Source organism: Guillardia theta, assembly GCF_000315625.1.
Source record: "Guillardia theta CCMP2712 unplaced genomic scaffold GUITHscaffold_222, whole genome shotgun sequence".
Classification (NCBI taxonomy): domain Eukaryota; class Cryptophyceae; order Pyrenomonadales; family Geminigeraceae; genus Guillardia; species Guillardia theta.
In genome coordinates, this window is record NW_005434454.1 from 1 (window position 1) to 16,443 (window position 16,443).

General features: G+C 53.5%; 6 protein-coding genes across 6 annotated transcripts; 4 read left to right on the top strand and 2 right to left on the bottom strand.

The window, feature by feature from the left end:
- Positions 1-91: 91 nt before the first annotated feature.
- GUITHDRAFT_121277 (hypothetical protein) lies at positions 92-1,295 on the bottom strand (the record flags this gene model as incomplete). Its single annotated transcript, XM_005819449.1, has 3 exons — positions 92-605; positions 665-974; positions 1,145-1,295. Coding segments are annotated over 3 exons (975 nt in total), but the record flags the coding sequence as incomplete, so codon positions are not given.
- Positions 1,296-2,448: 1,153 nt separating this feature from the next.
- Positions 2,449-3,767, top strand: GUITHDRAFT_148550 (hypothetical protein; the record flags this gene model as incomplete). Its single annotated transcript, XM_005819450.1, has 5 exons — positions 2,449-2,714; positions 2,776-3,063; positions 3,305-3,552; positions 3,605-3,675; positions 3,720-3,767. The coding sequence occupies 5 exons, from the start codon at positions 2,449-2,451 to the stop codon at positions 3,765-3,767; spliced, it is 921 nt and encodes a 306-aa protein (XP_005819507.1).
- Positions 3,768-3,865: 98 nt separating this feature from the next.
- GUITHDRAFT_175439 (Ubiquitin/60s ribosomal protein L40 fusion protein) lies at positions 3,866-4,387 on the bottom strand. The gene is made up of 2 exons (XM_005819469.1): positions 4,082-4,387; positions 3,866-4,029 (listed from the first exon to the last, which is right to left on the bottom strand). The coding sequence occupies exons 1-2, from the start codon at positions 4,372-4,374 to the stop codon at positions 3,936-3,938; spliced, it is 387 nt and encodes a 128-aa protein (XP_005819526.1). The 5' UTR covers positions 4,375-4,387; the 3' UTR covers positions 3,866-3,935.
- A 1,090-nt stretch (positions 4,388-5,477) lies between these two features.
- On the top strand, positions 5,478-6,417 carry GUITHDRAFT_82214 (hypothetical protein; the record flags this gene model as incomplete). The annotated part of the gene is made up of 2 exons (XM_005819451.1): positions 5,478-6,074; positions 6,127-6,417. 2 exons carry the CDS (start codon positions 5,478-5,480, stop codon positions 6,415-6,417), a joined length of 888 nt encoding a protein of 295 aa, XP_005819508.1.
- Positions 6,418-8,570: 2,153 nt separating this feature from the next.
- On the top strand, positions 8,571-10,578 carry GUITHDRAFT_148553 (hypothetical protein; the record flags this gene model as incomplete). The annotated part of the gene is made up of 7 exons (XM_005819452.1): positions 8,571-8,615; positions 8,663-8,854; positions 8,980-9,407; positions 9,554-9,915; positions 9,969-10,042; positions 10,088-10,205; positions 10,307-10,578. 7 exons carry the CDS (start codon positions 8,571-8,573, stop codon positions 10,576-10,578), a joined length of 1,491 nt encoding a protein of 496 aa, XP_005819509.1.
- A 1,383-nt stretch (positions 10,579-11,961) lies between these two features.
- GUITHDRAFT_82239 (hypothetical protein) lies at positions 11,962-12,537 on the top strand (the record flags this gene model as incomplete). Its single annotated transcript, XM_005819453.1, has 1 exon — positions 11,962-12,537. A coding segment is annotated over one exon (576 nt), but the record flags the coding sequence as incomplete, so codon positions are not given.
- Between the last annotated feature and the right edge of the window lie 3,906 nt (positions 12,538-16,443).

Sequence of the window (16,443 nt, forward strand, 5' to 3'; positions counted from 1 at the left end):
CTGCTGCTGCTGCTGCTGCTGCTCCTCCGCCTACTCCTCCTCCTCGGCTCTGGAATCTCCTCCCCTCCCCTCTCTTCCGTCCTCTCCTCACCTTCCTCTTACTTCCCGAGATTAGACCTCCAGCAAACTTCGGGGGGCCATCCTGCTGCTGCTGCTGCTGCTGCTGCTGCTGCAGAGCTCGTCTCATCGAACTGGACAATAATCCTCCTCGCAGGGCTTCCGGGGGCACAACGACAGGCTTCTCCTCCTCGATACTCCTCTGCTTCTTCTTCTCTTCCCTCTCGACATGGTTCTTCTTCTCGGCCCCCTTCGTCTGCAGCGACAGAACTTTCACCTCCTTCTTCTGCGTCTCCTCTGCTGACTCTGCCTGCATCTGCAGAAACTTCTGCTCCTCGGTGGTAAGAACACGAGAAGGAGTGGAGGAGGAAGGGGCCGAGACGCTATTCCCCTCCTCCTCCTCCTCCTCGTCCGACAGGCTCGTCGCCGTCAGCTCCTCCTTCCTCTTCTTGGACAGCAGGATCTCTGGCGCAGGAGGAGCCATCATCTGCATCTTCGCAGTGATCGGCTTGGCTGCTGCTGCTCTAGCAACGCTGGCGTCCTGCTCCCTGACAGACAGCATGCAACCCTCGTTCCAGTCCGGGGTCTTCCCGTCGTAGGCTAGCACAGCTTCCTTGTCCCCTCAGCGAAGTTGATGTACGCTGCCCTCGTAGCCAGCCGATGGTGCATCAGTGCATCAGCCATCTTAATCGAGTGGATCTTGGCATGCTGTGAAAACTCCCTCGAGAGCGGCTCCTGCCCGACCGTCCAGTGTACTCCTCTGACCGACACGCTGAACTGAATCTCTTTCACAGCAGCCACTGCCCGAGCGAGAAAGTTTGCCTGCTGTCGGATGCTGATGGACATCCCTTGGTTGAAGGGAGGAGATGTGTTGTTGAGGGCCAGGATGTCAGACGCTTCTCCGGATGAAAAGTTCACTGCAGGCAGACATGTAAGAGGGAGACTAAGAGGATGAGCAGGAGGAGCAGGAGGAGGAAGAGAAGGAGCACGAGCGGGAGGAGGGGGAGGAACAGGAAAGAAAAGGGAGAGACATTTCCCCACTGGTAGTGCTAGGAGGGATACAGCAAGGAATGATTATGGCTCTTACCGTACGCGGCTCCCGTCGTCATGCCGGGCTTGAGAGGAACTTGTTTCACGCTCACAACCGATCCAAACTGAGAGAAGAAACTTTGAAGCTCCTCCTCCGACACCCCCGGAGCTATTCCCCTCATGGAGAAGCTGAACTTTATGTTGGACATGATCGTACTCTCAGGGGCGAAGGAGGGACGGCAGAAAGAGTCGAGGGAGAGAGTTTGAGGGGAGAGAGAGAGAGGGAGAGGTTGGGAAGGAGGCAAAAACAGTCACGGCAACAGCTACTGGCCCCTTCCCCTATCTCACTGGAGTAAGAGTGCAGTCATGAAGGTTCCTAGTTGATAGAAAGGAGGTTTGAAGCAGAACACCTCCCTGTAGAGGAGCAACCTTTGAGGAAGATGTCAGATGTCAAGGAATAAAAAGAGAAGAGTTCGCCACGAAAGATGGCATGTCAAGATCGTTTAAAGAGCCAATAAGAGAAAACATGATCATGGTTATGTACAGAAGAGTTTTGAACATTGGAAGCAAACACTTGGAGGGGAAAACAAGAAGTAAGGAAGAGGAAAGCGACTAGGATTGTGATAATGGAAGGACGAGGAGTAAAGGATTCAGGGAGAAGGAAAAAGTGGAGAGAGGAAGGATATTCAGGATCAGGCTCAGTAGGAGGAGGAGAGGAAGAAATTCAGGATCAAGATCGTCAGGATGATGAGCAGGATAGGGAGAAGAGGGGGAGGAGGAGAATCAAGGGGACCAGGAGGGGGGGAGGACGGAGGAGGAGGAGGATAATGAGGAGGGGGATAATGAGGAGGGGGAGGAGGAGGAGGAGATGATGATGATGATGGAGGAGGAGGAGAAGTAAGAGGAGGAGGAGGAGGAGGAGGAGAAGCAGGAGGCGGCGAAGCAGGACGAGGAGGAGCAGCAGCAGTGTAGCATTTCTTCTGAAGCGATTCGAGAGGATCCAGCACTTCACATCATCCCCCTCATACCCGTTACTACCCCGCCTCTCACATCACCCCCCTAATCATAAGTTTTATCTGGGAAAAGGTACCCGTGTTTGAAGTACCCGTCCTTTCCTCTTCCATTGTTGGGAAATACCACCCCTACCTTGGTCTCCCCTCCTGAAATAGGAAACATGGCTGCTGGTACTGAAACAAGCGCATCATATCAGTTACAGCACATTCACGATCACAGCACATACTTTCATAACTCTCTTGTCATATCATATCTGCCCTGCCCTGCCCTGCCCTGCCCTGCCCTGCCATGCCATGCCCTGCCATGCCATGCCATGCCATGCCATGCCATGCCATGCCATGCCATGCCATGCCATGCTCTGCCTTGCTCTGCCTTGCTCTGCCTTTTGCCCTGCCCTGCCCTGCCCTGCCCTGCCCTCCTCTGCCCTGCTCTGCTATGTTTTCATTTCCCCCATCCTCCCTTCCCCTCCCTTCAGTTTCCGACCGATCCCAACCGATCCCATCCTTTCACATCCCAATTACAATTTCAACCACCACTACAACCACCATTAACAATCCCATCTCACTCGCTCTCTTTTACAGCGCAGACGCTTTCTCATCTGACAAGCATGTCAGGTTACGGCAGCATGTCGCTCGTCAGTTGAAACGCCCCTCCCTCCATTACACAAATGTCAAGCTTCCCGCTCGCCGATGGCTTCTTCTTCTGCATCACGCTCCGTTTCGGTGCATACGCCATCGCGCTCTTGGACTTCGTTTCCTCAATCTTCCTCTTCATCAGCTGCTGTGTGGAACTTGCGAATCCGGAGATAGTCAATCGGCATGCAGACAACAGTGCGTTCGGTGCCATTGGGAATGGACACACGGAGTTTGGAAGCAGCAGGATTATGATGAGGAGCAGCAGAGCTTTTCTCCTGCTCTCCTTCTTAACTTTGTACTTCTCTTTCAACGGCGCCATAGCTGCCAGGTCCTTTCTTGCACCATCACAGACACTTTTTCCCCTCTTCTCGCACTTCTCCCTCGTCCTTGCTGTCTCTCGTCCTCCTTCCCTCCTCCATCCCTCCCTCCCTCCCTCCTCCCTCCCCAACCCTCTCCCTCATCTCCCTCCTCTCCCTCCCTCCTCTATCATCCCTCACTCCCTCCTGCTCCCTTCCCCATCCCTCACTCCCTCTCTTGCCATACCCATCGGTGAGAGATCTATGAAACAGGATAGGACATCTCGAGCATCTCAGAGTTTATCTCCACTGGAAGGCGCTCAAAACGATCCTTACGATCGTCCTCCATGTCCTCCTGCATCGGATCTGGTGGGATGGATGCGGCATTCTAAGCAACGATGCTTGTCTGGACTTGAAGATGCAGTACATCTTCATGGGGGTGCTCTGGTCCATCCCCGACTTCTACTTCCTCTGGATAGTGTGGTCATTGTGTGAAATTCTTCTTATCGGCACTGAGGAAGGTTCGTTTCTTCCTCTTCCTCTCTCCCCGTCGTGATCGATCTGTCGCTCCAGATCTCCGCAAGGCCGGGTATGACATGTGGGACATCGAAGACCGCCGCGCACTGGAGGCCAACGGCTATCAGGTATGGTTCACCTGCTGCCTTCAGCAAGTGAATGAAAATTGCAGGCTGTTGCATCTACCGCCCGCCCTGGGCAGACTACATGGCTCGTGTAAATATTCAATGTATATCGGCATTGCGAAGAAGGCAATGAAACTCTCAGGAGATAGGTGGAGGAAAGCTTAATGAATGGAATGAGATCACTTTCAACATACTCCATGCATCCAAATTTTGTATTTGATGATGTCCTAAGAACATAGTGGTCTAGAGGTAACTTTCGGAGTTTACTTGAGCTTCTTCTTCAAGCGGAGCTGGCTGCTGTGACCGCACTTCTTCTTGCGGCAGTTCACAGCGCGGAGGGGGAGACGAGCGTAGCACCTATCGACTCGCGTCAGCCAACAGGAAGAAGAGGGTGAAGAATATATATCACCTTCTGCAAATCTTCTTGTCAGTGCGGTACTTGCGGGCAAGAACCAAGAGGGAGGGCTCGATGATCCCTCCACGGAGACGCAAGACAAGGTGGAGAGTAGATTCCTTCTGGATGTTGTAGTCCGCGAGGGTTCTGCCATCCTCGAGCTGCTTTCCGGCGAAGATGAGGCGCTGCTGATCCGGAGGGATTCCTTCCTTGTCCTGGATCTTGCTCTTGACCATGTCGATGGTGTCCGAGGACTCGACCTCGAGGGTGATGGTCTTCCCCGTCAGAGTCTTAACGAAAATCTGCATCCTAGTTCCCCCTGCCGAAGAGTGTGAGAACTCAGAAAAGTGTTTGGGGCTGATGATTGAATCAGTTACAGTCACGATGAGTGACACGAAAAGAGAACGAGATGTTATGTTGTGAACGCATGCAAGAATTCAAGAAAAAAATCCACACACTCAAGGCAGACTCATGACACGCCCTCAACCTTGTCTACCTTACAAGAAGTAAAGCAAGGGCTACACCACCCTCATACCCGGTTGCGCAAGGTCTGAATCTACATCTATGATCTCCTTCTCAATCTAGATAAAGTGAGTTTTGCTGTTGCCCTGTGACAACAGAACACTCACATAAACCCTTCACTGGTAACACATATACCCTCGTCTCACACAAGCCAATCGTCCTCTGAACACACTGACGAAATTCTAGCGTTTCACGGTTTGGAACTTCCTCATATAATGCCGACATCATAAACAACGTAAGAACATCAATGTTTGCTAACAAGATGTTCCTAAGAAGATGTTTCTCATTCCTTTCCACGCGTCATAAGCTAGATGATCACCCTTCATACATTCTCGTCCCCTTGTTTGCCTTGACCCCTCAATTATCTCATCTCACTTTTCCATCCTTCCTGAATGGAACCTTCATTATCAGTATTCTCACCATCAGAACATTGAAATATTTTCAAAGAGCCGTTTACAAACGCGCATTTCTTTACCCAACACGCTTGCTCATCACATCACTTATAACTTCGCAGGAGTACGTCACATCGCCACTCACTCTCAACCATATACTCAACTCTCCATCCCATCACCATCGATTGTCAACAGAGCATCTATCTCCACCTCTGACGCCCATCCTTCAATCTCACCCTCCCCCCTCCTCCTCCCTCGCGTCCCTCTCCTCCTCGCCTCGTCTCCTTCTTTCTCCCCGACATGCGCCGCCACCTAAAAAAGAAGTCCTCGTGCTCCTGCTTATGTTCTTTTTTCATACGTTACAAGGTCGTTGATAAACAGTTATTGTCGTTATATTTGACCGTTATTACCGATATTGATTACGAAAGGAGGGGTCCTGGAAGAGGTCATGGGATGGGTGATGAGAGGGATCGTAGCGCTCTAAGGCGAAGGTGGAAATGGAGGGGAAGGTTGGGGGACAGGAGGAGGAGGAGGAGGAGGAGGAGGAGGAGGAGGAGGAGGAGGAGGAGGAGGAGGAGGCTTTGAGAGTTGTTCACATAACAGACTTTCATGTCTTCAAAGACCCATCATCCATGCTTTCCTCCGGCATACTGCCCTACGAATCCCTCAAGTTTATAGTGCAGAATGCCCTGAGTGTCGCAACTCAACCCGACGCTGTCTTGATGACTGGGGATTTCACACACGACGAGTCCATCGAGGCGTATGAAATGATAGCTGATCTTATTGCTAAGGCCTGGAACACAAAGAACACCCCTGTCCTTTACGTCCCTGGGAACCATGATGACGTCGGAAGAATGTCCGAAGTCTTCATGAAGCATGGAATGGTTGGATCAAACGGACCCGGCAGGCCGTGCGCTTTCCCGCTAGGCGCATGGAGTATTCTGATGGTATCTACGCACGTTGAAGGCGAGATCTTCGGGAGGATAGAGGATGGGGACCTGCGGTGGATAGAGAGCTCGCTGAGTGAACGACGGGGACAACCGTGTGTCCTGGCAATCCACCACCCCCCACTATCACCAGAACCAAGAACGCAGGTACCCGTCTTTCTTGCAGACACTTTCATAGCATAAATGTGTTCTCTTGCAGGAAAACCTTTGGACAGAAAACTGTCTCAAAAACGGAGAAGAGCTCCTTGCCGTGCTGTCAAACCACCCCAATGCGAGGCTGATGCTTCACGGTCACCTCCACTCCGACACGCGATGCCGGGCAACTATTAGCTGCATGCAAGTCGGAGCTCCCGCTACCTGCCATCAGTATGATCCCACGAAGGGCTGGAGGCCTGGTCCTTGCTGCCTTGAACCTGGGTTTCAGATGGTATCGCTGCGGAAGGACGGTACCTTCGACCTTGATGCTAGACTTGTACCTTTCCTGCCTTGATCTCGGTGCGAACTTGACACAGGGCCGCATTCTTGTACATGCATCATCTCTTCTTTCAAGTTCCTATGACTCGTGTAGATTCTTGAATTCAGTGTTTCATTAGTAAGTCAGACGGACGGTCATCCCATGACCCGATGGTCAGGTGTCAAAAGTTCCGGCGTTGGCAATTCACTCACTGAGTCCGACGGTCCGATCAGTCACACGGTGTGCCGGGCGGCCGGCAAGCCTTGAAGTTGGGCCGCCGGTGGCACTGTCAGTGTACCGCCGCGAGTCGGACCCGGAGTCGCCCGGGCGGCCACGGCCCGCCGGGGCGCCGCCCGGCCGCGGCGGTGTCGGACGGTCCGAGGTCACCGGCACTGCACGCACCGTCACGGTTGGTGACACCGCGGCCACGGCGGGCCGGCCGGGCCCGGCGCTGCCGCAGACTGTGCCGGGAAGTGAGCGGCTACCACGGTGCCACGGACCGTGACACTGACGGACGGTCACTGAGGCCAGTGAGCCTCCGTGGCACCGCGCTCCCGGGCGAGGCTCGGCAAGCGCGGCCCATGCCATGATGGTCACTGTGCCCGAGTCGGCAGGGGCTCCATTGAACCGTCAGTACGCTCGCCGCCCGGCCGGCCGCGGGCGGGCCGCCGCGGCGAATCCCGGAGCCTCCACTCAGCCGGGCCCGCCGGGCAGTGCCGCGCGCCGCAGGCAGGGCAGTGCCGGGCCGCCGCCCGGCCGTCCGACTCTGCCACTCAGGTTGCTTGAAGTACCACTGTGACTCATAAAAAAAATTTGTACCCTACCCTCTTTTGTCAACCGTGATTCAGGAAAACTTTGGGTGGTAGGAATGATGGGGGTAGTAGGTGGACCTTGAGTCCCTGTCCACGTCATCCTCGAGGGGTACGTTGTCATCAAGTACCGGTACTTTTGATATAAGAATAAACCTCATGATAAGGGTAGGGTAGTACACCCTTCTTTTCATTGAGTCAAGTACCGGTGGTATCAAAGCCATTCTTGTACCCCATGGACGCATTCAAGGTACCCCTCCATTCATACTGGAACCACCCACCCCATTGAACACGTCAGACTACCACTACCCCCCTTGTCAATACTGATCACTCATAAATCACCCATCAGGATCTACCACCCTACCCCTATTCCACCCCACCTAAAATTGTCCGCTGATCCACTACCCTATTCAAAATTAACCCTACCCTGGTATTTCTCTTCACTTTGCCTCCATTTTACCCCTTCCGTAACTCAGAGGAATTTCCCACCCCTGCTCACACTACCCCCACCCACCGCTTGGAACCACTCCCAGGAATCCCCATTCCTACACGATTACCACCCATCGGGACAAGCACCCACCCCCGTAAAGCCCAGTCACACCCAGAGTTCCTGGTCCTATCACCCCTACCTACCTGATAGGAAGGATTTTGTGAGATATGGAGGGGTATGCAAGTTATTTACCACCCACCCTGGCATTGATCCCTTTCACTCTTGCTGACCCCTACCCAGATTGATCTAGTACCCCACCCCTTGTGACATCACCTGCTCACACGACCATGTAGTCGCCTTCCGCTGGCGAAAATGTTTCCTCCCTCCCTCCCTCCCTCACCCCGCTTCATCCTCCCCCTCCTTCTCATGCTCCTCCTCCTCCTCCTCCTCCTCCTCCTCATCCTCATTTGTGTTGATGTCCAGTGCCACAACAACCTCTCCTCTTTCACAAGCCTGTTCGTTCAACAACCTTCTTGTTCGTTCAACACCAATTATGATCTGATGTTTTGCCAGTGTCGATGGGTCGATTCCCTCTACCTTTGCACTCTGTCGCTTCTCCTTCCTCTATGCAATCCTTGTTGCGACTATCTTTACTCGCCATCCTGGTTTCATCGTGCCAGTTTCCTTCGTCGCCATCTTCCGTTCCTCTGTCCCATGTACACTGGCAGTCTGATTCTTGGAGTGATCCACATCTGCATAACCATGCATCATCCATACTTCTCTATAGATTCACTCCACTATAAGCTTCCTGCAGTTATCTGAATGTGTTTCAACATCCGAGAGAGTGCCGATATGCCTGTCTGTTCTTGAGGAAGGTTCACTTCGGATAGGAGTCAAGAGATCAGTTGGAGGAGTATGGTTGGTATGACGGTGCTGACTGAGCGGTCAGGATGGATGAGACTAAGGAAAACCCTTACGTGAAGACAGTGAGCAAGGTAAGTCTCACAGCCCTCCCTGGATCGGGATTGACGTGAGACAACAGCGTCTTCGTAATGTTAGGAAAAAGCTGCTCAAGATCGAAGGGCTGGAGACCAAGACAGAGAGCTTGAACGCTGAGCAAGAAGTGTTGGTTCAGAGCAAGCCAACGCTCAAAGTCTTGAACGATGAGCTCCAACAAATCCTCTTGACCTTCGAGACTCTCGAAGTCTCTGCGGAGGCTGGGAATGTCCTCGAGGTAAGAACCAACCGCTCTCTCCCTCTCTGCTCCTCCTCGCCACTTCTTTCATCTTTCTATCCATCGTTTTCCTTCTGGCTCCCCCCCTCCATCTCTCGCTGCTGCCCGTCTCACTGTGCCTGCAGCAGCCCAAGAGCTCGGATTCCAACACGAGCAAGCCGCAGATGAATGGAGATGAAGGAGACGATCTCAAGGTGTCAGAGACTGATTCCAACGACACGTTCAGCAGCCAGGGACAGCAGCAGATCAAACCTGAGGCAGCTGAGGAGAGCAGAGTTGCAGGAGAAACGAACCTCACGGCCTCTGACTCCACTCCCTCCGTGGAGGGAGAGGCGGCAGGAGCAAACGGAGAGGACAAGGTCTCGGATGCAGCCCTCAGCAGGCTGTTGGAGAGCGTGGCCGTGCTTGTGAAGACTCTAAACATGCTATCGAACCCGATGTTGTATCAGCAGCTCCTTTACGTCTTCCCCGACCATATCCTCCGTGACATTGTCAGACTTGCCCACCTCTGTCTCGAAATGCCAACCTTTGACAACACAGGAAACGTCATCATGTCAGTACTCTCCTTCCTCCTGCCTCCCTCCTTCTCCTGTTCTCTTCTCCTGTCGCTCTCCAGTGCTGACTTCCCTCGATTGTTGTCTCCTCCATTGCCTTCCCGCGCCTACCTCGTGCCTCCTCCTGTCTCACAGCTCTCTACAGGAAGCAGGAGCTGCCAGGTGTGGAGCATCTGAGGAGATACGCTGAGTACAGCGAGGAGAGAGTGAAGATTATCACTGTCGGAGACAACTCTATGTACTTGTCCTGCTCCTACGGCGACCTCGCCAAGGGAGTAAAGCACATCTTCGACTATATCGCACAGGTGGAGGACAGCTGGGCTGGTGCTGGGATCGGGTCATCTGATCTGCTACAGGTCAACGCTGTCTTCGCACAGAGGGCACAGGGGATGGCGGATCAAGCGCCCCCTCATGGGATCGACATGGCTCAGCCCTATCCTGCCACCGCCATGCCCTCCTCTCCTTACATGGCCGGCCCGGCCCCGGCCAATTTCGCTATGCAGCGAGGTGACAGGAGCGCTTGGTGGTGGAGCGTCGAGTGCTGACGTCACTCGCTCTAGTTGGAATGATGCCCGAGGTAGCGTATGACCCGACCATGCAGCCGATGGCCGAGGCCATGCAGGGCCAGCAAGCGGTCAGTTCAGACGCGCTTCTCCTCCTCTCTGACCCTTCGCCTCAGGTCTATGCCGCTACCGCAGCCAGCGGGTGGGACTTCACCATGCCGATGTACGCGGCTGGTCAGGACAGGAAGGGCAACAGAGGCATGCGCAACTTTCCTGGAGGGAATCACGGACAAGGTAGTAGACAGCGAAGAGAGGAGGGAAAAGGAGATATAGGTGGGAGAGGATGGAGGAGGAGGAGAGGGAGGAGGGAGGGGGAGATGTGACGGTCACTGAAGGAGAATCAGGTGGACGAGTCAGAGATCATCAGGCTCGTCACAAGGGCAAGAAGCAGACGAGATATGACAACGGAAACGGGCAGAGAGGAGGAGAGGGCGAGGGCGAGGGAAGGAACCAACGAGACAACAGGGGGGATGGGGGGAGGCGAGATCGGGGGCAGAAGGGATCCAAAGGAAACTGGATGGGACAGAATCATGCTGGCCCGCAGCAAGTGGGTAAGCAGGGAAATGCGGAGGGAGGTCAGCAGGAGGCGGAGGAAGCAACAGCTTAAGCTGGATATGTATTCTTTTGTACAGCGACGAGGGCAGAGGAAGAGAGGAATAGGATGTTTATTGTTCTTATTGTTGAGTGTGAAGTACGAGGAACAAAGCCAGGAGGGGAGGTAAAGGTGTGAGGTAGAGGGAGCAGGTAGAGGAGTGGGGAGAAGAGGTAGATGGCAAGGTAGAGGTGACAAGAAGGTATGAGGCGGGAGGTGTTGGTGATTAGAAACTGTCATGTGGTATTGTCGTATCATAACATATCATGTCATGTAAATCGGAGAGTGTTTGGGTATTCCTTGGATTCATTGAATGATTTCAGCATGAAAGACTCTTCTTTGCCGAGTATCGGAGTGCCGAGCTGATAACGCTGCACCTCGTCACCCAACAGGAGGTCGAGATCAACCAATCAGCAGCTGCAGAGGCGACGGAGGACAGTTTGGTGTGTGTACAGGAGGGGAGGGGAACAAATCATCAGCTCGTATCCTCCTCCATCTGCACGCGAGCTGCCCAATGGCAGCTCCCAATGGCAGCTCCGCGTCTTCAGTCCCTGCGGCACATCGCTCCCGTGCTTACGCTCTTCGCTGTAGGCGAGGATCGTTCTAGGTGGAGTGCAGGTGAGGTCGAGCAAGGGGCAAGGGGAGAAGCTTACAGGAGCCTTGGGAGTGGAAGAGCCGAAGCTGGTGTTGGCACCCCCGAACGCCATGCCCGGCGAGCCCTGCATGGAGACGGCAGCAGTGAAAGAAGCGCCGCCACCCGACCCGAAGCCACCGAAAGAGGTACCTCCACCTGAGGCATGGAGAGTGAGGAGAGCAAGGTAGGCGGGCAGGAGGAAGCGAGCAGGACAGTAAGAGAGAGGAGGAACAGGGGAGCAATAAAACACAAGGCAAAGAGGAGGAAGAGAGGAGCAGGAGAGCGGGTTCCGAAAGAACGAGGGGTAGAAGGCATGGCATCGGTCTCCCCGACAGCTGGCTGGAGGGCCAAGGAAGCAGGAGGATTTGCCGGTGCTCACCAAAGGTTGTTCCACCAGGAGACGAGAAGGACGAGAAGGAAGCAGCGGTTTGTGTTGAACTGCCCAGAGCCTGCGCATGCGGTCGGCCGGGGATCAGACAGGACTAGCAAGTTGCACCTGCTGCTGCCCGAAGGCGATGGTACTCTGTGAAGAGGAAGTTCCGAAAGAGAAGCTTGCTCCTGTCTTGGCTCCTCCAAGGGGCTGCGAGGTTCCGAAGGAGGGAGTAGCCTAGCAAGCGATCAGAGCACATTAGGGCAACCATGGCACTTTCAACCTGAGACGCGAAACCTGTCGGGCAAGTCAAAGTCAGCCCATCACACACAAGGAGCAGGGAAGACGGACCGAAGGATGTTGAAGTCGATCCAAACCCAAAGCCTGTTCCTGTCGACCCTCCGAAGCCTGCTCCTGTCGACCCTCCGAAGCCCGTTCCTGTAGACCCTCCGAAGCCCGTTCCTGTCGACCCTCCGAAGCCTGTTCCCGTCGACCCTCCGAAGCCCGTTCCTGTAGACCCTCCGAAGCCTGTTCCTGTCGACCCTCCGAAGCCCGTTCCTGTCGACCCTCCGAAGCCCGTTCCTGTCGACCCTCCGAAGCCTGTTCCTGTCGACCCTCCGAAGCCTGTTCCTGTCGACCCTCCGAAGCCTGTTCCTGTCGACCCTCCGAAGCCCGTTCCTGTCGACCCTCCGAAGCCTGTTCCCGTCGACCCTCCGAAGCCCGTTCCTGTAGACCCTCCGAAGCCTGTTCCCGTCGACCCTCCGAAGCCCGTTCCTGTCGACCCTCCGAAGCCTGTTCCTGTCGACCCTCCGAAGCCTGTTCCTGTCGACCCTCCGAAGCCCGTTCCTGTCGACCCTCCGAAGCCTGTTCCTGTCGACCCTCCGAAGCCCGTTCCTGTCGACCCTCCGAAGCCTGTTCCTGTCGACCCTCCGAAGCCCGTTCCAGTCGACGACCCAGCACCAAGGGATAGTCCAGAAAAGCCTGGCAGTCCGCATGTTACGGGGATCTCCAGCAAGCAAGAGGTCACCTGTAGATGCTGGGGTTCCTGTTGACAAGGATCGAACCGAAGTGAGGACAGGGGGAAAGAAGAAACTCGTGAGCGATCGAGCATGGGATCAGGTGCCAACATCAGTACCTGACGCTCCTGACGCTGAACCGAACAAAGGAGCAGCACTTGCATCCTGCTGATCAATCAGCATGGGGGGGTTGAACCCTCAATGGAGGGTCAAAGGTGACCTTCTTTTCTGACGCTGGGGTGGAGCTCTGAACTGCAGATGGAGCAGGAGCCTTTTCCAAGGACAAATCTGTGGCGAGCATGCTGTCCAAGATGTCGTCTTCTTCGTCCTGTTTCGAAGAGCCTCATTTGAACTCCTTTGCATCATGGAGACAATCCAGACCTCGTCGTTGGAGTCGTCAGGTAGTCCAACCTCATTTGCAGCTGAAATCAGACTCTTTTCTACAGAGAATCTCGTGACTCGTTGCTACAAGGATCAAGTTTCATGTTCCTACCAGCACTGTCGGCCTTGAACGAAAGCTTTCATGGGGTACAGTCAGAAATTAAAGCGATCGTTCGCAAATCACCACCTTGGAAGCAGATCCTGCATCGGGGCTTGCTCCTGAAGGAATGGTGAGCATGAGAGGGTGTTGAGGTTTCTTCACCTAGGCCAGAAGGTGTCTCAGCCTTGGCAGGCGTTGAGAGGTTAGCCGAGGGATTCTTCAAAGTCAAGTCAGAGGCGGTTGGCTTTCTTGAAAGGGGAATCACTTTTTCTGGGGTTGATGTCTTGTCAGCTGCCGCCGGCAAACCGAACCCTTGGAACTAAGTCAGTCGCTGTTCACACCGAATGGACTAGCAGGTCGAGATTCCTTCTGAGATACCTCCAGATGAAGCAAAGGAGAACGAGGGTGTGGCACTGGATGAACCGAAGGACGACCCAAAGGAGGTGGAACCTAAGGCAATGTCAGCGAACAAGCACACAAAGTTCACCGACTACCACTGGTCGAAGCACCGAAGCCTGTTACAAGAATGGAATCAGATCGAAGCAAGATGGCCCCAAAATTCACGCTCACCAGAAGAGGTTGATTTTGTAGCAAATGCCATACCTGAAGAACAAATGTCAAATCGCTCCCACCGTGTCGACAAATGAGATACCAAAAGTAGGAGCAGTGCTGGAGGAGGAGGCGGAGGATGAGGGGGCGGAGGAGGAGCTGGACGGATTGAAGGCTATCAAAATGAAACAATCACTTCATGTAAAGTAGAAAGCATCATGCAATACAGAAAAGTGAAGTTCCTCCAGTGCCTGTGCCAAATCCTTGAGCAAGTCCCAAGTAAGAACAGGAAAAAACATGAAGTATTGAATGCAAAACAAGCTACCAGAGCTAGTGGCAGGGGTTCCAAACCCTGAAGACCCGAATCCAGAGCTAGTAGCAGGGGTTCCAAACCCTGAAGGCCAGGACGTTTGACAAGCAGTTGAGCCCAACTCAGTTGACATACCAAAAGAGGTGGTCGTTGCAGAACCGGTGCTAGCAAGCCCAAACCCTTAGCACCAATCACTACCATCAACGTTTTGATTTGAGTCAGACCTGTCGTACCGCTCGCCGAGGATGCAAACGAAAATCCTGCGAGCACGTTCACAAATGGATGTGCAAAGGCAAGACAAGTCTAGTATTTTACACTGCGAGTAACATACCTCCCGTTGACGCCTTTTGCTGTGCTGCAGCTGTTCCCCCTCCCTGTTTACCAAGTAAGCGTCTCATGCTAAAATCAGGTCCCAACCAATCCTTTAGCTACCTGCGCAGCCTTCGCCCAGGCCGGAGTTTCAACCTCTTTGATGCCCGTCGTCTCCCAGGGTCTGGCGGAGGCAGCTGGAAGAATATTCTACCATCATGTTCCGCCCCCATCACGCTGAGATCTGAAATCAAAGGTCAACCTGGTTTGGATGCTGCCGGCGCCGCCTGTGCTGCTGGTGCGGCCGGTGCTGCTGCTGGTTTGGACTCTGCAACTGATTCTTCATGTGAGATTCCAGGTAGTGATCACGTCGCATGATGCAGTCATATGATAGATCACCTCCTTTCGACTCTGCAGACTTTGATGCATCCGGGGCACTCCCACCCTGTAAGAAATTCACCTCTTAGGACCACAAGAACTTGAACGAACAACTGCTGCTTTAGCCCAGGCTGGCGTTTCTACAGGCTTGATACCAGTAGTCTCCCAAGGTCTGGCAGAAGAAGCTACGACAGACGTTAGCAAGTCAAGTCACAAACTCCCAGGCCTGCAATTCAAGTCACCGGGTTGGGCTGCTGGAGTCGGCTTAGCGGGAGCAGGGGTCGCCGATGGCTCTGTCTTGACTTCAGTCTTGACGACTGGTTTCTCGTTCTCCTTGTCAGATTGTTTCACTGCTGCCTTGGGCTTCTCAGCAGAAGCTGGCTGCCCCGCGCTCTGTGGAAACATCATCACAAATCGAAATCCAATAGTACAATACACACCTGACTTTTACTCTCACTGCCTGCACTCTCAGCTACATTGCTGAACCTCATGAACTCAGGAGGGAACGAACCCGCAGGGATGTTGAAGTTGAAGCAGAACACAGGCCCCGAACGAGAAGCGGATGCTTGGTTCTGCCCCGGCACCCCCGAAGTGACATTGCCACTGTTTGCACTGACGGAGGAGGCAGAGGAGGAGGAGGCAGTGCCAGCAGGCTGTTCACCCGGCTGGATAAAGTTGAAGTTGAAGATGAACTGAGCTCCTGCTCCTGCTCGGAAGGAGCGGTTAGATTTCTCCCCCGGCGTCGCTCGTGATGTCATCGGGCCTGAGGCAGCGTTAGGATGGTTGAGGCTCACGCCAAGCATGCAAGCATGCTGTGTGTTGAACTAGATGATGTTCCAGTTGCAAGCTTCTCACTTTCATCATACCGTTATATCACACTATATCACACAAAACTCAGCCAACCTTATTCGACCATAAGAGGTGAGAACCCCCCCACACACACATCACACTCTTTCATGCTCCCCTCCTATTCTTGTTTAGATTCAATGACCAGATTATATCACCATTCATACACCGACAAGTCGTGTTTCTTGATGAACGGCCAGTCAATTCAAGTACAAGGCTGCAAAGTGCTGAGATACAGTCCACTTCAAACCTAATATTTTTGTTGTTTGAATTCCAGCATTTCCTTCTACAATTTGAACAAGAAATAATCTGAATCCTTTCCTCCCATTTGAAGTTTCATCCCTTTCCCAAAGACTGATCACAGATCACCTTCCCTTCTACCATTTCTCCTCTCTCTTTTCCTTCCTCCTCCTCCTCATGGAAGGCTTCTCCTCCATACCTCCATGACCCGATCCCTATCGCTTCCTCCTCCTCCCTCCTCCCTCCTCCCTCCTCCCTCCCTCCCTCCCTCCCGCCATTCCTGACACTAGTTGTTCCACAGGTTTACTGATACCCACCCTTTTTCAATTATACCCCCTTTTTTCCCAGAATAAGGTGGTAAATTATGGGTAGGGTATACTACCCCACCCTACCAAATAAGCCGCTCTCGGCATCTCGAGTTTTACCTCAGTCATGATACAGACCCTCATCCCCACTCAGACCCTGACATCTAGTTGAGGCGGGCCCGAGCAACAGGCCACTAGTACACGCGATTTTGAAAATATTCAGTGCTTCGAAATAATTTGCATAATTTACATGAAATTCAAAGTTTTATAACAATATTTGAAAACATAGAGGAAATTGCTGTTTGAATACGCGTGACTGAGAAATGCACAAAACAATGCATGAGAAAAAAGCGATTTGAAGGATGACGATGATGATGATGATGAGGATGGAGGGGGGAGGGGGAGGAGGGAGGGGGAGGGGGAGGGAGGAGGGAGGAGGAGG